We start from the raw sequence: 19,206 nt of genomic DNA on the forward strand, positions 1-19,206 counted from the left end.
ACATTTTGAAATCCACCTAGCCCCCTCCAAAGCACATCAATGGACATCTACGGCCTCCCAGAAGTACAACAAAACAAACCCCAGCTCCCCACAACATTACCTTCTCCACATACAGAATTGGACAGGGGTGTCCGATGGAGTTTTTATCCGTGTACCTAACCCTAACCCTAACCCTAACCCTAACCCTAACCCTAACCCTAACCCTAACCCTAACCCTAACCTAACCCTAACCCTAACCCTAACCCTAACCCTAACCCTAACCCTAACCCTAACCCTAAACCCTAACCCTAACCCTAACCCTAACCCTAACCCTAACCCTAACCCTAACCCTAACCCTAACCCTAACCTAACCCTAACCCTAACCCTAACCCTAACCCTAACCCTAACCCTAACCCTAACCCTAACCCTAAACCCTAACCCTAACCCTAACCCTAACCCTAACCCTAACCCTAACCCTAACCCTAACCCTAACCCTAACCCTAACCCTAACTTTAGAGAAGGTTAAGCAGAATACTGCACAGTGGATTGAGGTTAACATGAGTATATTACGGGAACATTATGATATGGTGATAGCTCTGGGTTTAGAGGAACTTCATGATTTTCACCTGGAGGCCGTAGGGCAGTAGTTTGGGGAAAAGCCAGATATAGGCACAAGTTTACTATAACTTCAGTGGATACATTGAGATCCATGCTACAGGCCCGTCGAGTAGCTCCATCTACTCAGACACCTTTAACATTGTGTCTTGTGGGGTTTCCACCTTTGCCTAAGATTTCCCAACCTTTGAGGCCCAAATCGATGGACATCTACGGCCTCCCAGGAGTACAACAAAACAAACCCCAGCTCCCCACGACATTACCTTCTCCACATACAGAATTGGACAGGGGTGTCCGATGGAGTTTTTATCCCTGTACCCTATGTGCAAAAAACATAACCAAATTTTGAAATCCATCTAGCCCCCTCCAAAGCACATCAATGGACATCTACGGCCTCCCAGAAGTACAACAAAACAAACCCCAGCTCCCCACGACATTACCTTCTCCACATACAGAATTGGACAGGGGTGCAAAAAAAGTGCCCTGTAAAACCATCTAGGAGCACGTTTCAATACCCCCTGAGTCATCTGGAATAGGTTTGTGTTGCACTTTTTTTTAAGTCACCAAAGAGCCAAACACAGCAGAATCCATCAGACGGAGACTAAGTTTTTAAATCCATCTAGCCCCCTCCAAAGCACATCAATGGACATCTACGGCCTCCCAGAAGTACAACAAAACAAACCCCAGCTCCCCACGACATTACCTTCTCCACATACAGAATTGGACAGGGGTGTCCAATTGAGTTTTTATCCCTGTATGTGCAAAAAACATAGCCAAATTTTGAAATCCATCTAGCCCCCTCCAAAGCACATCAATGGACATCTACGGCCTCCCAGAAGTACAACAAAACAAACCCCAGCTCCCCACGACTTTACCTTCTCCACATACAGAATTGGACAGGGGTGTCCAATTGAGTTTTTATCCCTGTATGTGCAAAAAACATAGCCAAATTTCCTCCAAAGCACATCAATGGACATCTACGGCCTCCCAGAAGTACAACAAAACAAACCCCAGCTCCCCACGACATTACCTTCTCCACATACAGAATTGGACAGGGGTGTCCAATTGAGTTTTTATCCCTGTATGTGCAAAAAACATAGCCAAATTTTGAAATCCATCTAGCCCCCTCCAAAGCACATCAATGGACATCTACGGCCTCCCAGAAGTACAACATAACAAACCCCAGCTCCCCACGACATTACCTTCTCCACATACAGAATTGGACAGGGGTGTCCGATGGAGTTTTTATCCCTGTACCTATGTGCAAAAAACATAGCCAAATTTTGAAATCCATCTAGCCCCCTCCAAAGCACATCAATGGACATCTACGGCCTCCCAGAAGTACAACAAAACAAACCCCAGCTCCCCACGACATTACATTCTCCACATACAGAATTGGACAGGGGTGTCCAATTGAGTTTTTATCCCTGTATGTGCAAAAAACATAGCCAAATTTTGAAATCCATCTAGCCCCCTCCAAAGCACATCAATGGACATCTACGGCCTCCCAGAAGTACAACAAAACAAACCCCAGCTCCCCACGACATTACCTTCTCCACATACAGAATTGGACAGGGGTGTCCAATTGAGTTTTTATCCCTGTATGTGCAAAAAACATAGCCAAATTTTGAAATCCATCTAGCCCCCTCCAAAGCACATCAATGGACATCTACGGCCTCCCAGAAGTACAACAAAACAAACCCCAGCTCCCCACGACTTTACCTTCTCCACATACAGAATTGGACAGGGGTGTCCAATTGAGTTTTTATCCCTGTATGTGCAAAAAACATAGCCAAATTTCCTCCAAAGCACATCAATGGACATCTACGGCCTCCCAGAAGTACAACAAAACAAACCCCAGCTCCCCACGACATTACCTTCTCCACATACAGAATTGGACAGGGGTGTCCAATTGAGTTTTTAACCCTGTATGTGCAAAAAACATAGCCAAATTTTGAAATCCATCTAGCCCCCTCCAAAGCACATCAATGGACATCTACGGCCTCCCAGAAGTACAACAAAACAAACCCCAGCTCCCCACGACTTTACCTTCTCCACATACAGAATTGGACAGGGGTGTCCAATTGAGTTTTTATCCCTGTATGTGCAAAAAACATAGCCAAATTTCCTCCAAAGCACATCAATGGACATCTACGGCCTCCCAGAAGTACAACAAAACAAACCCCAGCTCCCCACGACATTACCTTCTCCACATACAGAATTGGACAGGGGTGTCCAATTGAGTTTTTATCCCTGTATGTGCAAAAAACATAGCCACATTTTGAAATCCATCTAGCCCCCTCCAAAGCACATCAATGGACATCTACGGCCTCCCAGAAGTACAACAAAACAAACCCCAGCTCCCCACGACATTACCTTCTCCACATACAGAATTGGACAGGGGTGTCCAATTGAGTTTTTATCCCTGTATGTGCAAAAAACATAGCCAAATTTTGAAATCCATCTAGCCCCCTCCAAAGCACATCAATGGACATCTACGGCCTCCCAGAAGTACAACAAAACAAACCCCAGCTCCCCACGACTTTACCTTCTCCACATACAGAATTGGACAGGGGTGTCCAATTGAGTTTTTATCCCTGTATGTGCAAAAAACATAGCCAAATTTCCTCCAAAGCACATCAATGGACATCTACGGCCTCCCAGAAGTACAACAAAACAAACCCCAGCTCCCCACGACATTACCTTCTCCACATACAGAATTGGACAGGGGTGTCCAATTGAGTTTTTATCCCTGTATGTGCAAAAAACATAGCCAAATTTTGAAATCCATCTAGCCCCCTCCAAAGCACATCAATGGACATCTACGGCCTCCCAGAAGTACAACAAAACAAACCCCAGCTCCCCACGACTTTACCTTCTCCACATACAGAATTGGACAGGGGTGTCCAATTGAGTTTTTATCCCTGTATGTGCAAAAAACATAGCCAAATTTCCTCCAAAGCACATCAATGGACATCTACGGCCTCCCAGAAGTACAACAAAACAAACCCCAGCTCCCCACGACATTACCTTCTCCACATACAGAATTGGACAGGGGTGTCCAATTGAGTTTTTATCCCTGTATGTGCAAAAAACATAGCCAAATTTTGAAATCCATCTAGCCCCCTCCAAAGCACATCAATGGACATCTACGGCCTCCCAGAAGTACAACAAAACAAACCCCAGCTCCCCACGACATTACCTTCTCCACATACAGAATTGGACAGGGGTGCAAAAAAAGTGCCCTGTAAAACCATCTAGGAGCACGTTTCAATACCCCCTGAGTCATCTGGGATAGGTTTGTGATGCACTTTTTTTAAGTCACCAAAGAGCCAAACACAGCAGAATCCATCAGACGGAGACTAAGTTTTTAAATCCATCTAGCCCCCTCCAAAGCACATCAATGGACATCTACGGCCTCCCAGAAGTACAACAAAACAAACCCCAGCTCCCCACGACATTACCTTCTCCACATACAGAATTGGACAGGGGTGTCCAATTGAGTTTTTATCCCTGTATGTGCAAAAAACATAGCCAAATTTTGAAATCCATCTAGCCCCCTCCAAAGCACATCAATGGACATCTACGGCCTCCCAGAAGTACAACATAACAAACCCCAGCTCCCCACGACATTACCTTCTCCACATACAGAATTGGACAGGGGTGTCCGATGGAGTTTTTATCCCTGTACCTAACCCTAACCCTAACCCTAACCCTAACCCCTAACCCTAACCCTAACCCTAACCCTAACCCTAACCCTAACCCCTAACCCTAACCCTAACCCTAACCCTAACCCTAACCCTAACCCTAACCCTCCCAGGAGTACAGCAACAAAAAAAAACAGCTCCCCACGACATTACCTTTTCCACATACAGAATTGGACAGGGGTGTCCAATATAGTTTATATCCCTGTACCTATGTGCAAAAAACATAAAAATGTTGAAATCCACCTAGCCCCCTCCAAAGCACATCGATGGACATCTACGGCCTCCCAGGAGTACAGCAAAACAAACCCCAGCTCCCCACGGCATTACCTTCTCCACATACAGAATTGGACAGGGGTGTCCAATTGAGTTTTTATCCCTGTACCCTAACCCTAACCCTAGCCCCCTCCAAAGCACATCGATTGACATCTACGGCCTCCCAGGAGTACAACAAAACAAACCCCAGCTCCCCACGACATTACCTTCTCCACATACAGAATTGGACAGGGTTGTCCAATTGAGTTTTTATCCCTGTACCTATGTGCAAAAAACATAACCACATTTTGAAATCCACCTAGCCCCCTCCAAAGCACATCGATGGACATCTATGGCCTCCCAGGAGTACAACAAAACAAACCCCAGCTCCCAACGACATTACCTTCTCCACATACAGAATTGGACAGGGGTGTCCGATGGAGTTTTTATCCCTGTACCTATGTGCAAAAAACATAAAAATGTTGAAATCCACCTAGCCCCCTCCAAAGCACATCGATGGACATCTACGGCCTCCCAGGAGTACAGCAAAACAAACCCCAGCTCCCCACGGCATTACCTTCTCCACATACAGAATTGGACAGGGGTGTCCAATTGAGTTTTTATCCCTGTACCCTAACCCTAACCCTAGCCCCCTCCAAAGCACATCGATTGACATCTACGGCCTCCCAGGAGTACAACAAAACAAACCCCAGCTCCCCACGACATTACCTTCTCCACATACAGAATTGGACAGGGGTGTCCAATTGAGTTTTTATCCCTGTACCTATGTGCAAAAAACATAACCACATTTTGAAATCCACCTAGCCCCCTCCAAAGCACATCGATGGACATCTATGGCCTCCCAGGAGTACAACAAAACAAACCCCAGCTCCCCACGACATTACCTTCTCCACATACAGAATTGGACAGGGGTGTCCGATGGAGTTTTTATCTCTGTACCCTATGTGCAAAAAACATAGCCAAATTTTGAAATCCATCTAGCCCCCTCCAAAGCACATCAATGGACATCTACGGCCTCCCAGGAGTACAACAAAACAAACCCCAGCTCCCCACGACATTACCTTCTCCACATACAGAATTGGACAGGGGTGTCCGATGGAGTTTTTATCCCTGTACCTAACCCTAACCCTAACCCTAACCCTAACCCTAACCCTAACCCTAACCCTAATCCATCAGACGGAGACTAAGTTTTGAAATCCACCTAGCCCCCTCCAAAGCACATCGATGGACATCTACGGCCTCCCAGGAGTACAACAAAACAAACCCCAGCTCCCCACGACATTACCTTCTCCACATACAGAATTGGACAGGGGTGTCCGATGGAGTTTTTATCCCTGTACCTAACCCTAACCCTAACCCTAACCCTAACCCTAACCCCAACCCTAACCCTAATCCTAACCCTAACCCTAACCCTAACCCCTAACCCTAACCCTAACCCTAACCCTAACCCTAACCCTAACCCTAACCCACATAGATGGACATCTACGGCCTCCCAGGAGTACAACAAAACAAACCCCAGCTCCCCACGACATTACCTTCTCCACATACAGAATTGGACAGGGGTGTCCGATGGAGTTTTTATCCCTGTACCCTATGTGCAAAAAACATAACCAAATTTTGAAATCCATCTAGCCCCCTCCAAAGCACATCAATGGACATCTACGGCCTCCCAGAAGTACAACAAAACAAACCCCAGCTCCCCACGACATTACCTTCTCCACATACAGAATTGGACAGGGGTGTCCAATTGAGTTTTTATCCCTGTATGTGCAAAAAACATAAAAATGTTGAAATCCATCTAGCCCCCTCCAAAGCACATCGATGGACATCTACGGCCTCCCAGGAGTACAGCAAAACAAACCCCAGCTCCCCACGGCATTACCTTCTCCACATACAGAATTGGACAGGGGTGTCCAATTGAGTTTTTATCCCTGTACCCTAACCCTAACCCTAGCCCCCTCCAAAGCACATCGATTGACATCTACGGCCTCCCAGGAGTACAACAAAACAAACCCCAGCTCCCCACGACATTACCTTCTCCACATACAGAATTGGACAGGGGTGTCCAATTGAGTTTTTATCCCTGTACCTATATGCAAAAAACATAACCACATTTTGAAATCCACCTAGCCCCCTCCAAAGCACATCGATGGACATCTATGGCCTCCCAGGAGTACAACAAAACAAACCCCAGCTCCCCACGACATTACCTTCTCCACATACAGAATTGGACAGGGGTGTCCAATTGAGTTTTTATCCCTGTATGTGTAAAAAACATAACAACATTTTGAAATCCACCTAGCCCCCTCCAAAGCACATCAATGGACATCTACGGCCTCCCAGAAGTACAAGAAAACAAACCCCAGCTCCCCACGACATTACCTTCTCCACATACAGAATTGGACAGGGGTGTCCAATTGAGTTTTTATCCCTGTATGTGTAAAAAACATAACAACATTTTGAAATCCACCTAGCCCCCTCCAAAGCACATCAATGGACATCTACGGCCTCCCAGAAGTACAACAAAACAAACCCCAGCTCCCCACGACATTACCTTCTCCACATACAGAATTGGACAGGGGTGTCCGATGGAGTTTTTATCCCTGTACCCTATGTGCAAAAAACATAGCCAAATTTTGAAATCCATCTAGCCCCCTCCAAAGCACATCAATGGACATCTACGGCCTCCCAGGAGTACAACAAAACAAACCCCAGCTCCCCACGACATTACCTTCTCCACATACAGAATTGGACAGGGGTGTCCGATGGAGTTTTTATCCCTGTACCTAACCCTAACCCTAACCCTAACCCTAACCCTAACCCTAACCCTAACCCTAACCCTAATCCATCAGACGGAGACTAAGTTTTGAAATCCACCTAGCCCCCTCCAAAGCACATCGATGGACATCTACAGCCTCCCAGGAGTACAACAAAACAAACCCCAGCTCCCCACGACATTACCTTCTCCACATACAGAATTGGACAGGGGTGTCCGATGGAGTTTTTATCCCTGTACCTAACCCTAACCCTAACCCTAACCCTAACCCTAACCCCAACCCTAACCCTAACCCTAACCCTAACCCTAACCCTAACCCCTAACCCCTAACCCTAACCCTAACCCTAACCCTAACCCTAACCCTAACCCTAACCCTAACCCTAACCCACATCGATGGACATCTACGGCCTCCCAGGAGTACATCAAAACAAACCCCAGCTCCCCACGACATTACCTTCTCCACATACAGAATTGGACAGGGGTGTCCGATGGAGTTTTTATCCCTGTACCCTATGTGCAAAAAACATAACCAAATTTTGAAATCCATCTAGCCCCCTCCAAAGCACATCAATGGACATCTACGGCCTCCCAGAAGTACAACAAAACAAACCCCAGCTCCCCACGACATTACCTTCTCCACATACAGAATTGGACAGGGGTGTCCAATTGAGTTTTTATCCCTGTATGTGTAAAAAACATAACAACATTTTGAAATCCACCTAGCCCCCTCCAAAGCACATCAATGGACATCTACGGCCTCCCAGAAGTACAACAAAACAAACCCCAGCTCCCCACGACATTACCTTCTCCACATACAGAATTGGACAGGGGTGTCCGATGGAGTTTTTATCCGTGTACCTAACCCTAACCCTAACCCTAACCCTAACCCTAACCCTAACCCTAACCCTAACCCTAACCCTAAACCCTAAACCCTAACCCTAACCCTAACCCTCCCAGGAGTACAGCAACAAAAAAAAACCTAACCCTAACCCTAACCCTAACCCTAACCCTAACCCTAACCCCTAACCCCTAACCCTAACCCTAACCCTAACCCTAACCCTAACCCTAACCCTAACCCACATCGATGGACATCTACGGCCTCCCAGGAGTACAACAAAACAAACCCCAGCTCCCCACGACATTACCTTCTCCACATACAGAATTGGACAGGGGTGTCCGATGGAGTTTTTATCCCTGTACCCTATGTGCAAAAAACATAACCAAATTTTGAAATCCATCTAGCCCCCTCCAAAGCACATCAATGGACATCTACGGCCTCCCAGAAGTACAACAAAACAAACCCCAGCTCCCCACGACATTACCTTCTCCACATACAGAATTGGACAGGGGTGTCCGATGGAGTTTTTATCCCTGTACCTAACCCTAACCCTAACCCTAACCCTAACCCTAACCCTAACCCTAACCCTAACCCTAACCCTAACCCTAATCCATCAGACGGAGACTAAGTTTTGAAATCCACCTAGCCCCCTCCAAAGCACATCGATGGACATCTACGGCCTCCCAGGAGTACAACAAAACAAACCCCAGCTCCCCACGACATTACCTTCTCCACATACAGAATTGGACAGGGGTGTCCGATGGAGTTTTTATCCCTGTACCTAACCCTAACCCTAACCCTAACCCTAACCCTAACCCCAACCCTAACCCTAACCCTAACCCTAACCCTAACCCTAACCCTAACCCTAACCCTAACCCCTAACCCCTAACCCTAACCCTAACCCTAACCCTAACCCTAACCCTAACCCTAACCCTAACCCTAACCCACATCGATGGACATCTACGGCCTCCCAGGAGTACAACAAAACAAACCCCAGCTCCCCACGACATTACCTTCTCCACATACAGAATTGGACAGGGGTGTCCGATGGAGTTTTTATCCCTGTACCCTATGTGCAAAAAACATAACCAAATTTTGAAATCCATCTAGCCCCCTCCAAAGCACATCAATGGACATCTACGGCCTCCCAGAAGTACAACAAAACAAACCCCAGCTCCCCACGACATTACCTTCTCCACATACAGAATTGGACAGGGGTGTCCAATTGAGTTTTTATCCCTGTATGTGTAAAAAACATAACAACATTTTGAAATCCACCTAGCCCCCTCCAAAGCACATCAATGGACATCTACGGCCTCCCAGAAGTACAACAAAACAAACCCCGGCTCCCCACGACATTACCTTCTCCACATACAGAATTGGACAGGGGTGTCCAATGGAGTTTTTATCCGTGTACCTAACCCTAACCCTAACCCTAACCCCAACCCTAACCCTAACCCTAACCCTAAACCCTAAACCCTAACCCTAACCCTAACCCTCCCAGGAGTACAGCAACAAAAAAAAACCTAACCCTAACCCTAACCCTAACCCTAACCCTAACCCCTAACCCCTAACCCTAACCCTAACCCTAACCCTAACCCTAACCCTAACCCTAACCCTAACCCTAACCCACATCGATGGACATCTACGGCCTCCCAGGAGTACAACAAAACAAACCCCAGCTCCCCACGACATTACCTTCTCCACATACAGAATTGGACAGGGGTGTCCGATGGAGTTTTTATCCCTGTACCCTATGTGCAAAAAACATAACCAAATTTTGAAATCCATCTAGCCCCCTCCAAAGCACATCAATGGACATCTACGGCCTCCCAGGAGTACAACAAAACAAACCCCAGCTCCCCACGACATTACCTTCTCCACATACAGAATTGGACAGGGGTGTCCGATGGAGTTTTTATCCCTGTACCTAACCCTAACCCTAACCCTAACCCTAACCCTAACCCTAACCCTAACCCTAACCCTAATCCATCAGACGGAGACTAAGTTTTGAAATCCACCTAGCCCCCTCCAAAGCACATCGATGGACATCTACAGCCTCCCAGGAGTACAACAAAACAAACCCCAGCTCCCCACGACATTACCTTCTCCACATACAGAATTGGACAGGGGTGTCCGATGGAGTTTTTATCCCTGTACCTAACCCTAACCCTAACCCTAACCCTAACCCTAACCCTAACCCCAACCCTAACCCTAACCCTAACCCTAACCCTAACACTAACCCCTAACCCCTAACCCTAACCCTAACCCTAACCCTAACCCTAACCCTAACCCTAACCCACATCGATGGACATCTACGGCCTCCCAGGAGTACAACAAAACAAACCCCAGCTCCCCACGACATTACCTTCTCCACATACAGAATTGGACAGGGGTGTCCGATGGAGTTTTTATCCCTGTACCCTATGTGCAAAAAACATAACCAAATTTTGAAATCCATCTAGCCCCCTCCAAAGCACATCAATGGACATCTACGGCCTCCCAGAAGTACAACAAAACAAACCCCAGCTCCCCACGACATTACCTTCTCCACATACAGAATTGGACAGGGGTGTCCAATTGAGTTTTTATCCCTGTATGTGTAAAAAACATAACAACATTTTGAAATCCACCTAGCCCCCTCCAAAGCACATCAATGGACATCTACGGCCTCCCAGAAGTACAACAAAACAAACCCCAGCTCCCCACGACATTACCTTCTCCACATACAGAATTGGACAGGGGTGTCCGATGGAGTTTTTATCCGTGTACCTAACCCTAACCCTAACCCTAACCCTAACCCTAACCCTAACCCTAACCCTAAACCCTAAACCCTAACCCTAACCCTAACCCTCCCAGGAGTACAGCAACAAAAAAAAACCTAACCCTAACCCTAACCCTAACCCTAACCCTAACCCCTAACCCCTAACCCTAACCCTAACCCTAACCCTAACCCTAACCCTAACCCTAACCCTAACCCTAACCCTAACCCTAACCCTAACCCTAACCCTAATCCATCAGACGGAGACTAAGTTTTAAAATCCACCTAGCCCCCTCCAAAGCACATCGATGGACATCTACGGCCTCCCAGGAGTACAACAAAACAAACCCCAGCTCCCCACGACATTACCTTCTCCACATACAGAATTGGACAGGGGTGTCCGATGGAGTTTTTATCCCTGTACCTAACCCCAACCCTAACCCTAACCCTAACCCTAACCCCAACCCTAACCCTAACCCTAACCCTAACCCTAACCCTAACCCCTAACCCCTAACCCTAACCCTAACCCTAACCCTAACCCTAACCCTAACCCACATCGATGGACATCTACGGCCTCCCAGGAGTACAACAAAACAAACCCCAGCTCCCCACGACATTACCTTCTCCACATACAGAATTGGACAGGGGTGTCCGATGGAGTTTTTATCCCTGTACCCTATGTGCAAAAAACATAACCAAATTTTGAAATCCATCTAGCCCCCTCCAAAGCACATCAATGGACATCTACGGCCTCCCAGAAGTACAACAAAACAAACCCCAGCTCCCCACGACATTACCTTCTCCACATACAGAATTGGACAGGGGTGTCCGATGGAGTTTTTATCCCTGTACCTAACCCTAACCCTAACCCTAACCCTAACCCTAACCCTAACCCTAACCCTAAACCCTAAACCCTAAACCCTAACCCTAACCCTAACCCTCCCAGGAGTACAGCAACAAAAAAAAACAGCTCCCCACGACATTACCTTTTCCACATACAGAATTGGACAGGGGTGTCCAATATAGTTTTTATCCCTGTACCTATGTGCAAAAAACATAAAAATGTTGAAATCCACCTAGCCCCCTCCAAAGCACATCGATGGACATCTACGGCCTCCCAGGAGTACAGCAAAACAAACCCCAGCTCCCCACGGCATTACCTTCTCCACATACAGAATTGGACAGGGGTGTCCAATTGAGTTTTTATCCCTGTATGTGTAAAAAACATAACAACATTTTGAAATCCACCTAGCCCCCTCCAAAGCACATCAATGGACATCTACGGCCTCCCAGAAGTACAAGAAAACAAACCCCAGCTCCCCACGACATTACCTTCTCCACATACAGAATTGGACAGGGGTGTCCGATGGAGTTTTTATCCCTGTACCTAACCCTAACCCTAACCCTAAACCCTAACCCTAACCCTAACCCTAACCCTAACCCTAAACCCTAACCCTAAACCCTAACCCTAACCCTAACCCTAACCCTAACCCCTAACCCGAACCCTAACCCTAACCCCTAAACCCTAACCCTAACCCTAACCCCTAACCCTAACCCCTAACCCCTAACCCCAACCCTAACCCTAACCCTAACCCTAACCCCCTAACCCTAACCCTAAACCCTAACCCTAACCCTAACCCTAACCCTAACCCTAAACCCTAACCCTAAACCCTAACCCTAACCCTAACCCTAACCCTAACCCTAAACCCTAACCCTAACCCTAACCCTAACCCCTAACCCTAACCCCTAACCCTAACCCTAACCCTAACCCTAACCCTTAACCCTAACCCCTAACCCTAACCCTAACCCTAACCCTAAACCCTAACCCTAACCCTAACCCTAACCCTAAACCCTAACCCTAACCCTTTTTTTGTTGTTGTTATATATATATATTTTTTTATAAATGCACTGTTGGTTAAGGGCTGTAAGTAAGCATTTCACTGTAATGTCTGCACCTGTTGTATTCGGCGCATGTGACCAATAAAATTTGATTTGATTTGATTTGGAATACTTTTCTTGCCTTGGGGTTGAAGCTCCATTGTATCTCTCGTAAGTAATGGGTCTGCCCACAGAGATCCTATACTAGTTAGTGTTGTAGTTCCTATTTCTACGGTTTTGCCTACCTGCAGCAATCAGGATTTACCTGCAGTGTTGATTGCGAATCCGTAATTTCTCATCTCATAATAACAGATGTTTTGCAAACCGTTGATGTTTAAATAAATGGATTCCCGGTGTCCGGATACCTTTTCTCTTAAGGGATCTGAATTGAGTGAATCCAAAGTAAAAATGTGAACATTTTTCTGACTTGGTCTAAATACATAATAGGATGAATCATTCAGGTAAAATAACACAATGTCTATTTGAGTTGAATCAACATAATATAATCATTTTTTACCTCTATCATCTTTACTCTATGTATTGGACCACATCTAAACAACTTACTCAAGCTTATCTACGCATAAAAACAAGCTAAAAGATCTACTCAATAATATGACGTGTGCTTTTGTTGACTGTAATAGCTTGAGTACATTCCACAAAGTCATTTTTTTACAGTGTATCTAAAGACACGTTTGTTGTGGTGATGCACTTTTTCTTTGACGTTGAACTTGCATTGAACAGACAAATCCATTTTGTTACAACCCTTTTGTAGTATGATTTAGGAATATTTGTGGATGATCCTAATGTCTATGCTTGAATAGTGATTGGTTGTTGGTGAAATATTGTTGAGAACCCATCGTTTCCTGCCCTTTTTTCACTATTGAGCAATGTTGAAACATTTGTTTTGCTATTGGATTCATAATGGTGACCTGGGACAAGTAATTAGTGAAAACCAGAGTTCAGCAGTTGCCATTAAAGCGATCGAACCAAGTCATCCTAATAGGCTAGTATTAGCCTAAAGCAGGGTTTCCCAAACTCGGGGCACGTTTTGGGAGTTTTTGCCCTAGCACTACACAGCTGCTTCAAATAATCAACTCATCATCATGAAGCTGGAGTATTAGAATCAGCTGTGGAGTGCTAGAGCAAAACGCAAAACGCGCACCCCTTGGGGACCCCAGGACCGCGTTTGGGAAACGCTGGCCGAAAGGGAATCACCATGATGTGCAGTACCCACATTTAACCACAAGATGGCCTCCGTGCTCCACTGTAAAGTTTTGGCCTCCGCATGAGTCTCTCAGCAGCACTGCAACATGGGACTTTCAAAGTAAGTTGGCATGCAATGTTTTTTCTGGACTGCATGCAAGGCTATTATTACACACAACTAATAGTGTCAATTATTCATCTGAACACAATTCTTGTTACTATTCGGCCTATATTATCACTCGTTTCTTTTTCCCCTCCTTTGTAAAGCATTTTACTGTGCTACTATAGTTCAAAGGAAGTGGATGATGCCAGATGGTTGTGTATATACACACAAACAAACATTGAAGCTAGACTTCAGGCAACTAAAAGGTGCAATACGTAGCTTTTAGACGTGTTAGTGAACAACATACATGGTGGCTAATGTAGAGGTGCGTGTATACATGGAACAATTGTGCCTTTTTGATGGAAAAATGGAGGTGGCTCTTAACTCTTCGGAGTCTGGAGCTTTTTTGGCCGTTTTTGGGTACCTTCAATTTTGCCCTGATATACTACATAAAGAAATGTTTACCAGACCAATGTTGGGTATCTTTTTTTTCAGCACAACCTCACCTATATGATCTGTTAGTAAGTTTTTCACTTTGACATACTATTTCAACACACTGGACCCAAACACACACAGAAAACACAAAGTCCGTTTAGAAAAAAGATGGTTTTTTTATTGTAAAACCCTCAAACATGGTGAACCAAGCATTTAAAAAGCTTCAAATTGAACCACAAGGTGCAAATATGAACATATAAAAGTATTTTGGTGATACATACAAGCAATAAATAACTATTTACAATAAAAAGTAGGTATAACCACTGGCGTTTTTCTTCTATTCTAACCCTAAACCTTTTTGTGCCACTCCTCAAAACAGTTTCTGTCCAAAATGAAAAAAAAAGCTTCAAATTGAACCACAAAGTGCAAATATGAACATATAAAAGTATTCTTGAGATATATACAAGCAATACACAACTATTTACAAAAAAAGTAGGTATAGCCACTGGCCTTTACCCTATTTGTGCCACTCTTCAAAACAGTTCCTGTCCACAATGACACAGAGAGCCACATCACAGGCCTTGCACTTCCATGGTGTGACAAACCTCTTCTTGTCAACTTGTTTACAGCGTTGACAAACCCTGCGGCCTGCTGTGGCTTTGTCTTTGGCCTCTGCAACATTGGCAATGGCCACAGAAACATGGCTGGTGCTTTTTTGAAGTGGAACCCCTGTCTGGGTCACTCCGCACAGCTGGGCCACAAGTTCTGCCACAAAGTTCTTGTGCGTCATGGGTGTGACCTGTTGGGTCGCACTGATGTCACAGTGCAGGATGTATGCATTTGTTGTTCCCATGTCCAAAAAATGCAGGAAGAGGGTACGGTACCAGCGAGCAGTTCTGCGATGGGTTGAGTAATACTGGAGAAGCTGGTCTGACAGGTCAACCCCTCCCATGTACTTATTGTAGGCCATGATGGGGGTAGGGCAGGGAATGTCTTTTGCTACCCAGCGTCCAGGTCCTTCCTTCACCTTCCTCTTGATTGTCTCGCCCGAAAACGCTGGGTGGATTGTGGAGCACACCGACACCTCCCGCGTATCCATCCACTTCACAAAGACCAGGCGATCCTCTCTGATCCATCTCACAGACCCCCTCTTCGATTTGCTGGTGAGGGCATTTTCTCTGCCACTAGGACACCCTTTTCTGTTGCTTCTGTAGGTCCCACAGGCTCCAAACTTCATACTTCCCAAACTCAGGAACAGTTTTGGGCTGGTGTAGAAATTGTCCATATAAATATGGTATCCTGTACCAAGATGTGATGGCTGAATGAGGTCCATAACAGCATCATATGAAAGTCCATGCACGCTGGGTGTGTGTGCTTTCCCAACATACACGTTGAAGTTTAGAGTGTAGCCATTGTTAGACTCTGCCAACACAAAGAGCTTGATCCCCCATTTGTTAGGCTTGTCCTTCATGTACTGGGTCATGCCAGTTTTGGCTTTTGTAGCCACCATCCTCTCGTCGACTGACAGTTCCTTCTTAGGATGGTAATGAGCCTGGCAGGCAGTGCGAATGTCGTCCATCAGAGGTTTGACCCTGAACAGTTTGTCATGCTGGGGTGTACCTTTGCGCTGGTCATTTATGACATCCTCCTCTGGATCACTTAGGTGGATGTTCCATGAGATGGACCGGAATCTGTCTCTTGGCATGACCTTCGCTGGCAATGAAACAGACAATATGTGGCTTTGTTTCCAGTAGTCCTGGATACTAGGCAGAGTCACCAATGAGGTGTAGATGAGGAGACCCAGAAATCTGTGCAGTTCCTCCACATCAACGTCAGTCCACTGATATTTGCTCCCCTTCTGCTGATTTCTTGCTGCCTGTTTGTTGGTGTTTCTGCAGATTGTCCTCATTGTATCTGCGGCGAAGTAGAGCAGGAAGAGGTCCTTTGGTGTGTGCCCTGAATGCAAATCCACCTGGGCTCCTGGTGGTCTGCGGGGCATGAACCTACTGGCTTGTGGGGCAGTGTCAGGATCAGTCTCTGTTTTCCATGGCTCAGAGCTCTGTTCTGGCTGTGCTGCTGACTGGGCTGGAGATCTTGACCTGGTCTTGGCCTGATCCTTCCTTCCACGCCCCCTCTGTGATGGCCTCCGTCGGCTTGTTGTGGGGGTGGGGGCTGTTGATGGCCCAGGCTGCTCGTCGTCGTCGTCGTCACTATACAAAACAGGTAAACGGATTCAAGATTATTAAAAGTTCAAGATGTTCATTGGCATTTGCACTACAGTGAAGTAGAATAGAATACTATAGTAAGATAAACGAAAGCAATAAAACAAATTCATTTTAGAAAAATGTTTGTCTTCTTACCTCACGTTTTCAGCAACAAAATCAGGGTCCTCGAAGTCATCCTGGCCACTCTCATTGTCTGACGACGAACTTTCCAAAGTTTCTTCATCGCTCATTTGGAATAACAAGTCGACGGCTTGTTCAACGTGAAGTGTGCGCCTCATATTGCTTCACAAAAACGATACTGCTGACAATAAAACTCTTGAAATACTAACAATTGAAATACTAACTCGTGAAAAACTCTCCAAAACTACTCATGAACTGAACTAATTCCTCTCGTTCGTTCTTTCGCAATGGCTAGTTGTCATGGGAATGAATGTTTATATACTCGTGTGCATCCTGAAGAACCGGGTTAGCACAAGCACACGTTTTTTTCCGTTCCTTTTTATCACAAAAGACGACAAAGTTATTATAATAAATGCAAAGCGCTCATAAAAGAGCGCATATTTTGACGCACTTTTTTCATGGAATTGAAATTATCATAACTTTGGTTTTAGTTGGTGTATTTACATGAAACAAACACTCAAAACGTAGCTTCGGGTCTCCATTTCTGCATGAAATCGACGGCAGCCCTCTGCGTCACTTGGTTTGGATGCTGCGCGGTCCTAAAGCCGGCCCGCGATTTGAACGCGCCGAAGCGTTCGCCGACTCGGAAGAGTTAAAAGAGCCTTTGGGGGATTTTCGAGTTCAGGTCATCCTCATTTATGCGCGCTCTCCGCGAATACGGCGGGCCAGCTGGATGTCCTTGGGCATGATGGTCACCCGCTTGGCGTGGATGGCGCACAGGTTGGTGTCCTCGAACAGGCCGACCAGGTAAGCCTCGCTAGCCTCCTGCAGGGCCATCACGGCGGAGCTCTGGAAGCGCAGGTCGGTCTTGAAGTCCTGGGCGATTTCTCGCACCAGGCGCTGGAAGGGCAGCTTGCGGATGAGTAGTTCAGTGGACTTCTGGTAACGACGGATCTCTCTCAGAGCCACGGTGCCGGGCCTGTAACGGTGAGGCTTCTTCACACCGCCGGTGGCCGGGGCACTCTTGCGAGCAGCCTTAGTGGCGAGCTGCTTCCTGGGGGCTTTGCCACCGGTGGATTTGCGAGCGGTTTGCTTGGTTCTGGCCATGGCGCTGGGAGTATAGCCTCGAAATGCCTATGTGAAGTTTATAAAGCCGGCAGTGGCGCCTGCTGATTGGACACCATCTCCCCACCACCCCGATTGGCCCGTTGCGCAGGCCTCCTCCGTTGGCCATTGGACGCCCGGCCTCTCCAAAATTCAAACTCCCGGTGCGCGCGCAATAGGACGCCGCCGGTCCTTTACGCGCAATAATAGTCGCCAAAGTCAAGAGTGACATCTTATAGGCACGTGTAATCTAATGCTAGCCTGCTATGGCAAACGAGGCCTAGTAGGTGTAGTTGTTCATGCAAGGCCTCATGTGGGCACAGAATGTCGAAATAGTTGTGTATACACCCACTCAATGTATTGCGGTCATAGAAAGGTACTTTGCGCTTTTGGAGAGCTAGGTGGTTGGCTCTTAAAAGAGCCTTTGGGGGTTGAGTAGTCAAGTTGAAGTCGCAGTAGCGAATTTACTTGGCTTTGACTGCCTTCTCTGTCTTCTTGGGGAGTAGCACTGCCTGGATGTTGGGCAACACACCACCCTGAGCGATGGTCACACCGCCGAGCAGTTTGTTCAGCTCCTCGTCGTTACGGACGGCCAGCTGCAGGTGACGGGGGATGATACGAGTCTTCTTGTTGTCACGGGCAGCGTTGCCGGCCAACTCCAGGATCTCAGCAGTCAGGTACTCGAGCACGGCGGCCAGGTAGACTGGTGCGCCAGCGCCCACACGCTCGGCGTAGTTGCCTTTGCGCAGCAGCCTGTGCACACGGCCCACAGGGAACTGGAGACCAGCACGGGATGAACGGGTCTTTGCCTTCGCCCTGGCCTTGCCTCCGGTTTTGCCTCTTCCGCTCATATTGGTAGCTTGAGAAAGTCACAGAAAGTCTGAATGAGCCGCTCGCCACTTCGAGAGCCGTACATATACCTCGCCACAAGAGGCAACGATTGGCCACCGGGCCGGTGTGGCCTTATCCAATTGGAGCGAGGGACAGACGGACGGACAGACAGCTCTAAGCCGGTTCCCACCCACAGGCAGCGAGTGAGAGGCTACTTTGTTTCCCTCCGACTTTGTGTCATTTCGCGTGAGCGCCAAAATGAAATCCTCACATTATTTCTCTCCAAATGGGAAACAAACAGCTGGTGAGGGTGCACTCTTGAGTTTGAAATCGAAGCCACTATAGTATTGTTATTGTT

At 46.8% G+C, this 19,206-nt stretch overlaps 2 protein-coding genes across 2 annotated transcripts; both read right to left on the minus strand.

Annotated features, from left to right (window-relative positions):
* Positions 1-17,609: 17,609 nt before the first annotated feature.
* Positions 17,610-18,249, minus strand: LOC311126610 (histone H3.2-like; the record flags this gene model as incomplete). The annotated part of the gene is made up of 2 exons (XM_084200609.1): positions 17,610-17,960; positions 18,232-18,249. The coding sequence occupies 2 exons, from the start codon at positions 18,247-18,249 to the stop codon at positions 17,610-17,612; spliced, it is 369 nt and encodes a 122-aa protein (XP_084056735.1).
* Positions 18,250-18,481: 232 nt separating this feature from the next.
* LOC311126644 (histone H2A) lies at positions 18,482-18,868 on the minus strand (the record flags this gene model as incomplete). Its single annotated transcript, XM_084200639.1, has 1 exon — positions 18,482-18,868. One exon carries the CDS (start codon positions 18,866-18,868, stop codon positions 18,482-18,484), a length of 387 nt encoding a protein of 128 aa, XP_084056765.1.
* Between the last annotated feature and the right edge of the window lie 338 nt (positions 18,869-19,206).

This window comes from Coregonus lavaretus, assembly GCF_964263955.1.
Source record: "Coregonus lavaretus genome assembly, contig: HAP1_SCAFFOLD_762, whole genome shotgun sequence".
NCBI classification, from domain to species: Eukaryota; Metazoa; Chordata; class Actinopteri; order Salmoniformes; family Salmonidae; genus Coregonus; species Coregonus lavaretus.